Source organism: Protopterus annectens, chromosome 3.part0 (genome assembly GCF_019279795.1).
Source record: "Protopterus annectens isolate FY-2018-M chromosome 3.part0, PAN1.0, whole genome shotgun sequence".
Taxonomy (NCBI): domain Eukaryota; kingdom Metazoa; phylum Chordata; order Ceratodontiformes; family Protopteridae; genus Protopterus; species Protopterus annectens.
In genome coordinates this window covers 666,391,765-666,405,853 of record NC_056731.1, presented here as the reverse complement: position 1 = coordinate 666,405,853, position 14,089 = coordinate 666,391,765, and the positions used below count along the sequence as shown (strand labels likewise).

The 14,089-nt window shown below is 37.5% G+C and overlaps 1 protein-coding gene across 1 annotated transcript in view; it reads left to right on the top strand.

The window, feature by feature from the left end:
- The window catches only part of PTPN3 (protein tyrosine phosphatase non-receptor type 3), a 2,272,168-nt gene that overhangs the window by 1,223,813 nt on the left and 1,034,266 nt on the right, over window positions 1-14,089 (top strand). The window contains exon 13 of the mRNA XM_044065075.1: window positions 4,371-4,549. Within this exon, the coding sequence (XP_043921010.1) occupies window positions 4,371-4,549 (179 nt within the window). The remainder of the gene's footprint in view (window positions 1-4,370; window positions 4,550-14,089) is intronic.

Here is a 14,089-nt window from a genome sequence, read left to right as displayed (position 1 = left end):
ATCTGGTAGTCCCCTGGATAAAGCCCCGTACCAGCCTCAGCAAAAAGTTGAGATCCCTCATCAAATCCTCTAAAGCTAGCAATGAAAACAGAATTTCAGCAGATAGTAAAGATAACCACAAGGCCTGCTACAGTTATGTAAAGAATCACCATGGCATTACCAAGATTTGCTCGTAGCTGTTGCACAATGGCACCTCCTATACTGAGCCAACAGATATTGCCAGTATACTAGCCGACAGATTCAATGCCAACTTTACCCTTCTCACCCCCCCAAAGGACCAATCACAATACCAGTAGATTGCCAGGCACCCAATATTACTGCTGCACAGGTTAAAATAGCACTGTCCAAGGCCAAGAGTACAGCTTCTATGAGACAATATATACCTGGCTGTGTTCTACATGCACTACAGAGTGAACTGGCACTTCACCTGTGTGCCCTGCTCAATCACAGCCACACCTCGGGCTTTGGCCCTACCAAATGGTGCACTGCTACAGTCATCCCACTCCACAAAGGAGGCGCTACTACAGACCCTGGTAACTATTACCCCATTACCCTGACAAGTCTGATATGCAAAGCTGTGGAACACATTATCATGGACCTAATAAGCAAGGATATAGGGAATCCCCAAACTCTGGATCCCACACAGTTTGGTTTTGTAAAGGGTAGATCATGCCTGCTCAACCTCGTCGATGTCTTTGAGTCAGTCACTAGACTAGCTGTGGATGAAGGCAATGTGGTTCATACAGCCTACCTTGATCTGGCCAAGGCCTTTGATGCCATTCCCCACTCAGGAATCATAGAAAAACTCACTAAGCTAGGTATCAACCCCTATATCACAAGCTGGGTTGTAAACTGGCTCACAGATAAAACCCACACTGTGAAAGTAGCTGACTCCAAGTCAGACAGCCGACCAGTCACGAGTGGAGTCCCACATGGTTCGGTTCTGGGTCCTCTCCTGTTTGGTATCTACTTCTCTGAAGTCCAGGCCAACACGAATGGACTCTGGCTGACAAAATTCACAGACGATTGCAAGTTGGGTGCCATAATTAACTCCCCAAGTAATGTTGACATCCTACAGAAAGGCCTCACTGAGACCAACAACTAGTGTCAGAACCATGGCCTGAAGCTCATTGCCAAAAATATATTTTCATCCCCTTTTGAAAAAACCCGGTTCCCTTAAATTACCACATCAATGGTAGTCCACTGAACACAGAAGGCGTCATAAGAGATCTGGGAACACAGGTTGACAGCAACCTCTCTTTTGACCACCACATTGCCACTGTGGTCAGAAAGTCCTTCTATGTGGCACATCTCACCTGCAACAACTGGAGAGGCTGCAAAAGTACCACAATAAGAGGATCCTAGGCCTTAAGCACTTGTCCTATATGGACAGACTCAAAAAACACCAACTATTCTCTGTCTCGATTCGCCTACTTAGAGGTGATGTCCACTTGACTTACAAAGCCATGTCTCACTCAGCTCTGTTAGAAATGCTACATCTAAAGAAATCCCAGTCCCTCTGCACTACACGCTCCAGAGACCTCAGCCTCATTACCACAATCAGCCGAACAAGCTGGAGGGACAGGTTCATAGCCCAGAGACTGCCCATGCTATGGAATAGACTTCCCATATCTTGAGTGGATGGGAAATAAATAAATTCACCCCGGGGGATCACTCCAGTGGCTCTACTCAACAGAGATAAAGGGAACTAAGGTCGGGTGCCACGATGCCAGGGTAGTCCTATGGGCTAGGCTTGTAAAGGCTCCAGGGCTGTTAACCTAGTACACACCTATGAACCTACAGGGATGTTACGACCTCCTTGTTACTGGGTGAAATACCCTTATTTGTGAGGTGGGCCATGGAGAAAGCCTTCCGTATAGCGGAGGCAGTGTGGTGGTCAGAAGTCAGGTTACTATCAACCTGGTTGGTCAAGTCCCTCACGACTGATTGCATGCTTTTAGTACGTTGTTATAAATGTGAGAATTAGCAGGAATGACGTTTTCCCCAAAGGGGATAATGATGCATGGTGGGAATGATATTTTCCCAAAAGGGGATAATAGTGCATTTCTTGGCATTCAGTTTGAGGCCATGCTTCTGGCACCACTCATTAGTTTGTGTAAAGCCCTCTTGGAGGATATTCACATCACTAGGGGAATTTAAAACGCACCCAGCTTGCAGTCATCTGCAAACTTGGTCAGTCACAGACCACTAGTTTTGGCTTGTACCTCAGAAAAGTATACCCCAAACAGTAGAGGCCCCAAGACAGATCCTTGGGGTACACTGCTCGTTATGGGTGTTCAGTGACGTCAGTCATGAGATCATCCCAGTAATTTGTCAGAAAAACCACAAATTTTATGAGGAACAGGCCAAAAATCTGGACATTCTGCAAAAAATCTGCACCTTTGTGTATTAGTATAAGACTTGTACCAGATTTCCACCTCTCAGTTTAAGTTCTGTCTTGGCTGTCCCCATAAAAAAGTCATATACTCACTAGGACTTACCAGTGCCAATAGCAGTAAATAAGTCTTTCATTTTTATGGCCGTATAAGCAGCGGTGGGCAACCCAGAACTTGCTCAAGCCTGATAATAAGGTCTGTTCTGGATCGTGATCCAGCAGGTTTAAGAGCCAAGACAGAGACGAGTCGCAATCACAAGTTTTATTTTATTTATTTATTTATTTTTGAGTAACTTGAGTGTTGGCTCAGACTAGCCCTTCAGACTGAGTGCTTTTTGTTAGGTCAGGTCGTCATATCTAAGCACTGAAGTTGGCTGGAATATCAGACATGGTGGTGCCACGTGCCATAGTGCTGAAAAGGAAGAAGTTTTAAACATGTTTTTCATAGGAAAGGACTATTGCAAGACATTATGGTTGAAATATTCTTTTATAAAAAGATTTGAAGCTCATTTTTGGGAATTTATTACTCCAAAGTGCTTGCATGTTTATATGGAGAGGGGATGATCCTGTTTCAGTGAGAGAAAGATCAGGAGAGCTTGGAAAACAATACCAATGCTAAGGACAACATAGGTAGAATTATTTTCTGTTTCTTTGTTTTTATTGAAGTAAGCCCCATTTTCTTAATTGTCCCTGATTTAACTCAATGCTGTGAATCTCTGAAAGTCACTTAGTGTTCTTTTGGGGTGAGTATTTGTCTTCAAAGGCTGTTGAAATTACTATATTACTGTAATAGTTTGTTGTTTTTTTTCTTCACTCTCTTCGCTATCAAACACCAGACTTTTATAGAACTGGGTAGCCTTTTTTTGGAAGGGCTATGGAGGCATCTTCTACACGGAAGCAAACAGCCATCACATAATTACTACTGGCAAACAAAAGTGTTATGCCTTGTTAGTGGCAGTGTATTTGTTTACCAATCACAAGCTGGACTAGCAAAATGTAACTTTAGTTCTTACATTTTTCGTTCTTTTCTCAATGAGAAATGAGTGTATAGAAAGATGATATCATTTTAGGGGCATACAACACATGAGAGTAAAGGGTAGTTATGGTTGATAAGGTTTTTTAAAGGACAGAACTGAAATATGTTTTCTTACATAAAGCTAACAAAATCCAGTATTTCACAAGGCTTTTGTTGTTTCATTTAAGCAGTGTGTCTAGTTTTTACCTTGGGTTTGTTTGACCATTTCTTGTAAGTGTCTTTGGAACTACTGTGCACTAAATCATCATTAGGCCAGAAGGGGAAGAAATTCATTTTTTTTGCATGAGCCAGGGCAACATTCCTGTTCCTGCATACAGATTTATATAGTTTTATACTACTGCTTATAATTTTTTTTCCATTTCCCTTGTCAGCAGACCAGTAGATTGGGCACAGTGAAGGAGTTGGCTGGGTGCAAGCTGTACCATGAAGTGTAATCAACATACTATCAGCAGTCATTGTGATACTAGCAATGTCAACGTCTGTTTGGCCGTAACTGCAGTATTTTTTTTTTTGCTTAAATAATCCCCTCTGGACTTCTGGATGTATTTATTTTTAATAGAGCTACTGCTGTGATTGTCTGCTGTGGCTCGGCTCTTTCTGGTCTCTAAGAGCCAAGCCAGACCCTTGGCTTGGCTCCTCTTCAGAAATCCCCAGGCTTGCCCATCTTTAACTCTAAGCCTTGCATTTGGCCACTGTGTTTTCTTCTCTAACTTCTTTTCTGGTGTAGTGTTTGAGGCCCTGATTCATTCCATGTAGGCCATGTCCCATGTCCTCCATCAAAATAACTTAAATCCATTAAGATATGTCCAAATGATTTGAATTAATTATTTTTTTAATTAAATAAATGTAGAAAATAAAATTTCTACTAAAATGTATTTGTGTTGGACTCTGGTGATGACTCTTATTTTCATTCAGCTAATGTACTTTTATCTCTTGCAGGGGTACTCCAGAGAAAATGTTGTCAGCTTCAATATTCCAAACTACAGAGCATGTAAAAACCTGTGGAAGTCTTGTGTGGAGCATCATACGTTCTTTCAGTTTAAGAAGTCACTGTCACAGGATAAACGAAGTTCATCTAATTACTGGACAATTAGTGCAAAAAGCCAGAACAAAACAGGGTATGTCCAGCTTGTGTAGCGATAGTTTCACTTTAATTTTTAGGGGTTGAGTTGGAGAGAGTACTGTTGTACAACATCTGTACTGCTGTCCTGATAAAAATGGAAAATGAAGGCAGGTGTAACAGTGTAGGTGAGTAAGGCACTTAGTAGCACATCATCCACCACAGTGCGGTGACCCATAACTAGTATACTGCTGTCATGTTGAAGCCATTGTACTATTTCTTATTTGTTTGTGTTTGTCCTTTTTTTGTATCATTTGTAATTTCTTCACATTTGTGTACATACTGATTGCTGCTAAAATATTTTCAGTAGCTTTTCTGCCTAGGTATTTTTAGTTAAGTTTTTGCAACTGTTATCTTTAGCTCTACCCAGAAAATAGGATGTCCATGATAAGCCCACTGTGACTACGTGGCCATTCATGTTAAAAGGCAAAACAGACATATATGTGTGTATATATATATATATATATATATATATATATATATATATATATATAAATAAAAGAATAGAGTAGTAGTAGTACTGAAGAGCTTCTTAACTGGGAGAGTCTGGGACATTTTTAGATACTACTCCTGTTCATTGTTTCCCAGTCAGCTGTGTGAGGCCGAATGGCACATCGTTTGACACGCTCAGCAGTGTCCTGAAAATTCCTGTATTCCTTCCTAGTATATCATGCCTCATTAGTATGTTCTAGTGGTTACTTTTATGACAGAATACTCTCTGCACCTGAGATATCTGCTTTCCTGTCTCTCCCACGCTTCATAGATATTCCAAGGGCACCAAGACTTATGACTACTCATGCCTTGGCAGTACCCTCATGTAATGCTGCTCCTTCTTTCTACACGAGAAATTACCAAACTCCTCACACAATTCCATTGACTCATTTTCATTCCAAACCGTCTCAAGACAGACTATTGCAAAACTGATAAAGTTGAAACCCACATCTCTGGCAGCAGATAACTTGCCTGCAGAATACTTAAAACTAACAGCAGATGCTGTTTCCTTCCCTGTGCCAATACTAATAAACCGAGGATTGGCTCCGAACCCATATGTAAGAATGAAGGTTGAGATGGACTACAACAAACATGGAACATTATGGTGAGTACATAACTTCTTTTTTCTGCCCATTCCCCCTCTTCCTTTTTATTACATTGTATCATCCTTTCTGCCCTCAGGCAAATTGATATCTTATAACCTAGTATTGGTCAGTTTAGTGTTTTACGTGTTTTATGGCTAGTACTGGTCATGTGTGATAAGCCATGCTAATAGCGTTGTTTTTCTCTGTCTGACCTCCTTAAAATGTCAGTTCTCTCATTTTCACTTCACTGTTATTTGTATATTTTTTTCTTTGCTTTGTAAGCCATGTCCTTCCCATTTTATGGGTACTGCCTTTTGTACCTTTAGAATTGGATAATTTTCATACCTGTAGCTTTTCTAATAACTATAATACAGTATAACAATTCTGTGCATCAGTGCTGTTTACCCTCCCTTTTCTCTGTGTTGTCCTCATCCTTTATGCTAAGTTCTCCCCATATATGTGTCCATTTCTGCAATGTTGAGTTAAACTTGGCTTTTTTTCAGTAGTTTTATATAAGCTCCTCTCTTTCCTTAGCCTTTCTGCCAACTCCTTTATATCATGTTTTCTTTTTTTGTACTTTCTAATTATTGCTTTCCTTGCCTTCAACATTATGATCCGTACCAGGACTGTTGTCCCTTTTCCTTATTCTTCATCAAGAACTTGCATACCTACTAGCTTCATATCTGACCTGCTAATAACTAACTTCAACCTTAGAAGCCTAGTAAACAAATTAGTGCATTTCAAGCTGTCCTTGCCACATACTCTCCTGATATAGTGGCTATTACAGAAACCTGGTTAAAACCTCATATAAAGGACTCAAAGTACTTTCAACACGTATAACATCTTAAGATAAGATAGACCACACAAAAGGGGAAGTGGTGTAGCAATAATGTTTAAGGCCTCCCTAACTGTAGAAAAACTAAACTGCACACCTACAGACATTCCCAATGCAGAGCTTATCACCCGCCTCCTACTAAATACTCAGCCACATACCTGCCCCCAGTAATAACCTTCCCAACATTGAACTCCTCCTATCATGGTCTGCCTGCACATTTAATCAGGAAACCATCATTTTAGGAGACTTTTACCTCGACTGGCTCACCTGCTCCTCAGACTCCCCTGCTAACTTTATAAACCTGTATAACTTTTCAAAAGTCATAACCACTTCCACTCACATAGACAAAAACTCCAAAAAGAGTCACTATTGGACTGTATACTAACCAACAAACCAATCCTGAGTGATCAAGCCGGCTGCCTTCCTATCAAACTTAGTGACCCATGCCCCCTACATTTATACTTAGGAAAAGCATTCAAACTCAGTCTGAAATCCCCTTCAGATACATCCGCAGCAAGAAACATTTCTCACCAGAACTATTTAATTCATTACTTAAACACTGTGGCTGTTCACCTTTAAAAAGCCTAAACCTAGAACTCGCAGTTGAATATTTTAACAACAGCTTTCTTGGAATACTAAATGGCCTAGCCCCCACCAGGAAAATATGCCCCAAACACAAACAACTACCATGGCTGTCTCATGATACTAAACAATCAATTAAACAGAGAGATAGAGCCAGGACCCAGTACCTAACCAAGAAAAATAAATCCAACCTCACCTCTTATCAGCAACTAAGAAACCAAACTAAGAAAAAAAATTAACAGTGATAAAAAAACTCAACTACCAAACCTCTCAACCAAACTTCCTACACAACCCACAAAAATTCTGAAAAATGGTTACTTCCTCTTCAACCCTGGAAAACCCCCCAATCCCTCTCCTTCCACAACCAATACCTCTATACCCCTAGCCTCACAGTTCAACTCTCATTTTATTAACTCAGTCCTTCAGAACCCCATCTCACTCCCCACCATTAGCTCAAATCCCACAACCTCCCTCACTTTTAAACCAATTCAAACATCCTATATAAGAGAGCTCCTAAGCAAACTAAAACCTTGTTGTCTAGCAGCTCATAAACTGCCAAACAAATTCCTAAAAATTGCTGCTACATCTGTAGCCTACCCAGTCTCTATACTAATCAACCGCTCAGTCTCTGAACAATATGTGGCCCTCCTCTGAAAAGTCACTCAAATCATCCACAAAGGAGGCCCCTCTAGAGACATTTCCAACTACCGCCCCATAGCTGTCCTCCCACCCATAGCCAAAGTCCTAGAAAAATGTGTTCACCTACACCTCCTCAACTACCTTACCTGTAACAACATCCCCTCCCATACTCAGCACGGTTTTAGACCCCAGTAGAGCATACACACAGCCTTGTTATCCTTCACCATTACCATATACCACCTAATAAACAATAGGCAACTAGTTTCTGCAATCTTCCTGGACATGTCATAAGCCTTTGACACCATTTCCCACCATCTTCTACTTAATAAACTTGCTACTTATCTCAGTCCAGCATCTCTGACATGGTTTCTCAGTTATTTATCAAACCGTCAGCAGGCTACTAAATGGAAGAACAAACTCTCCCCGTTACTGCCAGTATCCACTGGTGTACCCCAAGGTTCCATACGTTGCCCCCTCCTCTTTATAACATTCACTAATAACCTTAATACAGCAATCCAATATGCAGATGATACATCTCTTATCTGCTCCGCCCCTTCCCCACAAAAACTGCAAGAAAAAAATGAAAAAAGCATTCCAAGAGATTGAAACTTACCTGTCCAACAACCAACTCATTGTAAACCCAAACAAAACTAAATTAATAATCTTTACAAACAAATCTAACAAGACCAACTGCCCACCCCTCTCAATTCACTCCTCAAACAGTACCAAAATTGAACCTACCAACCAGGCTATACTCCTAGGTATCACAAAAGATGATCATCTCAAATTTGATATTCACATTTCCCTAACTGTCAAAAAAAGTTAATTCTAAACTCGACATACTTTATAGGGCCAAACCCTATCTAACATCCCAAGCCAGGCAGACACAACAAGATCATAACTTCTCTCCACACTTCTCAATCTTGAATCCTACTACAACAAAATCGCCAAGTTCGGCACTAATCAACCCCATAAAGCCCATCACTGCTCTTCCCTCCTACAACTAAACTGGCTAGAACTTCCAAAACTTCTAACCTTAAACCAACTCACTATCGCCCACAAAGTCATTCATAGCCCACATACCTGCTCTGCAGTCTCAAGCCTTCTCCAACCACAAGTACACCGCAGGCCACTAAGGTACTCCAACAGGCCACTGCTCACAATAACACAATCGCATAATAAGCATGGTGACTTCCTCCACTCTTAACAAAATAGCAAAGTCCTGGAATGCTCATACAGTGGCACCCCCTGCTACTCTTCATTTAAATCAGAAATAAAGAAATATCTAAAAAGTCACTGGCTTTGCCACTTTAATCAACCCGGATAAGTCCTCTCTTCAGCCGCATTGCTATTCTCTTATGTTACAGTATTCACAACTGACTTGGTTTTCCCCTGCTATTGTACCTCAGATTTCAGTTATTCAAAATTTCAAATTCATTAACTTCTAAATCTCTGAATAAACATGGTTTGCTAAGCTAGGCCTGCTCTTGGACTGCTTTTCACCATTTCTGCTCTCACTAGTTTTTTTTCCATATCACTAGTGATTTTACATTTCTAATTTTTAAGCTATTAATATAAGAATAGCAGTCATTGTTGCATTGTTTTATTTTATTTTTCAGCTAGTTCTGATGTAAATATTGTACTTTATTTTTATTTTTCATTTTCAATTAATTCTAATGTAATTTCTGTATCTTACTACTGTCATTCTCCTGTAATTTCTGCATGTTTATAACTGTAATGATTTGTAACTGGAGCTTTTCTCCCTGTGTCTCCGCTGAAAACAGATAATCCAGCCCAGTCAGACACTACCCGGTAAACAAATGTAAAATGCATAAATAAAATAAAGAAGTCGGTTTCCTAGTAAGAGTTTTTCTTTTTGTAAACTCTCTGCACTGCCAAGTTATTTCTCAGATTGCTTAAATCCTTTTTATAATTTGCTAATCTTCTGCATTCCCAAAAGATATTTTGCCAGTTTTCCAACTAAAGCTCATGGCTGGTAACACCCAGGTAAATTCTGCTTAGCTTTGCTAATATGTAGCAATACTTATGTCAACACTTCCATACAACTATGCAGAATCTCCTCACCTTTATTGCTTTCTTTAACATAGAACCAAATACTAACCATCACTACTCCAAGATCTATTTTTTTGTTTAGCATTTCTTCCCAGTTCCATTTTATTGACTCTTGTTTTCTCATTATTGGCTTTTAAGAGTAATTTGTATGATTTTAGTATCAGTCCCCTATCTAATTTTTGCTTTGCTCTCGCTTTCCTAACTCAAGTTATCAACCCTGGCACTCATTTATTTTTATTTTCCTTTACTTTAAAGTGCCAATTTCTTGCCTGAACACCTGTCATCTCATGTTGTATTTCTTACTGATTTCTTCATGAATTGTTTGTCACCATATATGAGTTTATCCCAATATTTTAGCCTTATCTGTTGTTGCCACCCCCAAGCCACTGTGTTTTTTTTTTTATTTATTTCTATTAAACTTCTTGCAGGAAGTTCATCTTTTCTCCATTTTAACTGTTTTTTTTCCCAAAATGTTTTTTCATTTTATAACACAGTAACAGTATAGTAACAAGAAAAAACAAATAAACTATATACAATGTCCATAACAACTAAAAAAGCAATATACATAAGAGAACACTTAATATTTCCCTAACAGATTAGACAATTCTGTCCAAGCAATTAAATGATAGCTTGTGTTATTAGTCCTTGCTTTTATAGTAGCAATCTTATTCATACAAATGTGTTGCACAAGATGAAGAAACTCGACTTTAAAGGCAGGAGTAGACTGGGATTTCCAGTTTTGAGTAACAATTTTCCTTGCTATAGAGAGGATGAACCTTAGTAAAACTGTTTGGTTTTTAGGATGACTTTGGGAACAGGAACATTGAAAAGGATAAGGGAGTCAGAAATTATACAGTTGTCATTCCATAGAGCTTTGCAAAGATATTTAAAGTCTAACCAAAATGGAGAAATTATTTTGCAATTAAAAGCCATATGTATCCAGTCAGCATCAGGGTGTCCACATCTCCAGCATTTCATTTCATCTTTCTTGTACATTATTGCTAGTCTATGTGGAGTGAAAAAAAATCTATGTAAACATTTCCATGTGTGTACATGCCAGAAAAGGGAAGATGTAGAGATTCCTTTATCAACTGTAAACAAAGTTTTTTTTATCTATTTCTGAGAATACCTGTCTGTTAACTTCACTTGATTAATTCCAGAAAGAAACATCTGTTTTGCTAAAATCATTTCTGAGAATTTTATAAATAACAGATATGTATGAAGTATTCTTGGGTGAACTATTCATTTTGAGATAAAATCTAAGATTTTTAAGTTACTCTTATTGTATGCCTCTAATGAGGGTACGAGCTTAGAATGCATAAAATCCATACACGTTTGGATGTCCAGCCAGTTGCAATTTTGCAGACTATATCTGCTGATCAAGTACTCTGCAGAACCTATTTTATTAGCTGAGAGAAATTGATTCCAATATAATAGGTCACCCTTCTTAAATTCTAACATTTTCTGAGTATCAAAAGATTTCAAGCATTCATTTGTTTAAGCAATAGAAACATAATTATTAATAAATTCTTAATTGATTAGAAAACATAAGCTTTTTAAACAACAGCAATATTTGGTTTTTAAGAAGTGTGAGAACAAGTTTTGACCTTTCACTTTGATTGTATGTTTTTAAAATCCATATAAAGATGTTTGTATGTATTTGAGTATATGGTTCAAGCAATGTCCTATTACTATTAATAAATAAGGTTTCATGTACTGATTTCCAATATGATGTATAAGAAGTATTATTCCAAAGCAACACTGTTAATAAATGTGGAGTTTAAATAAAAGTCAATATTTGGAAACCCTATATCTCCTTCATCCCAGCTTGTGGTGTGCCAGAGAAGAAGAGTTCTTGTTTTTTGGGATACCACAGGAAGTTAAGTAATAAGTTATTAATTTTTTGTTTAATTTTGACAAGTGGGAGAATTATTAGAGCTTGGCTAATGAATAAGATTTTAGGTAACAGTATCATTTTGATTAAAGTTAGTCTGTCTTCAAATGTGAAGGTGTGTGTGTTCTATTAAACTAGTAATTGAGTTTGTAAGTTGTTGGTAATTAGATGTGAGTGACTTTTTATTATTAGATTCTATAATGATAACCAGATATTTAATATGCGTGCCCTCCAAGTTTGTCTGTTTTTGATCTAAGTTTCATAGTAACATTTTTATTCACTAGAAGTGACTGAGGTTTTTTGTAATTGAATTTTAGACCAGAGATATTTGCAGAAAAGTCTAGATTATGTAATAGGTGATCTATTGAATTTTTGATATCATTAGAAGTTATTAGTAGGTCATCAGCAAACAGTTGTATCTTGGGGTATAATTTGTCTGACACTTTATATCCTTTAACACTGTTATTATTCCTAACATAATTTGCAAAAGGCTCAGTAGCCAGGGCAAAGAGTAATGGAGAGAGGAAGCACCCCTGTTAAGTATCTCTTAATATTTCGAATGGGCTAGATAAATAAGATCCAATCTTTACATAGGCTATGGACTTTTCATATAGTATTTTTAACTATATAAAGTTTGTGGAGAAATTGTATTTTTGCAGAGCCTTAAATAGATATGGCCAACTTAGGAAGTTGAAAACTTTTATCTATATGAAGGCTTAAAATAGAAAGCTAATTTTTATTCTTGTTTGCTATGTCTATAAAGGACAGTAATTGCATTGTTTTGTACCTGTTTTTGATAAACCTGGTTTGATCTTCATGAATTAATATTGAAATAATATTATTTAATCTGTCTGCTAATATAGACATGAATATCTTGTAGTCAATGTTAAGCAAAGAGATTGGCCTGTATGATGTGCAAAGGTTTGGCTCTTTATTTGATTTTAAGATGGGAGAGATGATAGAATATTTCCATGAGGGAGGGATGTTCGCTGTAGGTTTAACTTCTTGGAATGCATTGAGTAAGATTTCCAAGATGTTATCAGGTAAGTGTTTGTAAAATTCCGGAATTAGGCCATCCAGCCCTGGTGCCTTTTTTGTCTTAAGAGTTTTTATTTATTCCTTCAATTCTGTAAAGAAAAAGGGTTTATCTGTGTTGCTAATATTGTGTTTGGATAGTTTCTTTTAAGCATTATTATCAAGAAAGTTGTCTATAGTTTTGTTATCACTTGTCGATGAGTTATTCTTAATATTCTTGTACTGGTTTTTAAAACATAAGATTTTTTTTATGTCTGTAACTTTGATAGTTTGATTATTTCTAGTGTATATTATTTCGTTTATATATTTTTTCTCATTTAAATATTTAGATCTAATCACAGTCCTGTGCATACTCTTGGGATTAATTGAGTAGGAATGTAATCTGATTTTTTTCCAGATTTATTGATATTTTATGCTGCATGATATCCTGATATTCCCTTGTTCAGTTTACATATGTCAGTTAATGCAGATTTGCCATTTGATGTAATTTTTAGTTTTAGTTTGTATTTCTTTTTGTATGTCTTATCATTTTTTTATCCCACTCTTTCCTTTTATTTGTATACCAACTTTTGAATTTACCATGTAAGACAGCCTTTAAAGTGTCCCACAGGATAATATCTGAAACCTCTCCATTATTATTTGCATCTAGGTAAAGCTTTATTTCATCGAGAAACCATTCTTTAAATACTTGTAATGTTACTAGATAAGCAGGTAGTCTTTGGCAGAAGTTTAAGGGGTCATTATTAAGTGTTGCATTTAAGGTGATAGCATTGTGGTCAGACATATGGAATGATAGCTTTACATTATTGGTTTTGGCCAATAAAGAACTGGTTACAAGACTTTGTGTTGGTCTATGTGCCACATCTGTAAAAGTAGTGAGAATACTTCATGGAGGATAATATTTTTATACCATCAGTGTCAATTAGGTTTCTGTCTTTTATGTAGTTGTTCAACAGGGTACATCTTGAAGGGCTTAGAGCTTGTGGTATCATTGGAGGGCAAGATGCAATTAAAATCACCTGCTAATACTAACTCACCTGTAGACTTGAATGTTATGGTGTCTAAATGCTTTTTCACAGTTTTAGTCCCAATATCCAGTATCCATTAGGTGCTTGCAAAAGTGTACATGTTTTATCTACTTTTAGTATGACTAAAGCAAGGATACAATCATTGCTTAAATATGAGTCAACTATTTCTAGAATTCTCATTGATTTTCTGTGTAAAATTAGGACACGTCTTCTTTTGTGGTTGTAGTTTGAATTTACCAAAATCTTTTAATCCTTAAAGGTTAGTTTGTTTAGATCTTCTGTTACTAAGTGAGATTCCTGAATGAATGCAAAATCTGCTTTATGTAGAAATATTTGTTGACACTACTCCTTTTCATAGGGTTGCTCAACCTATTGA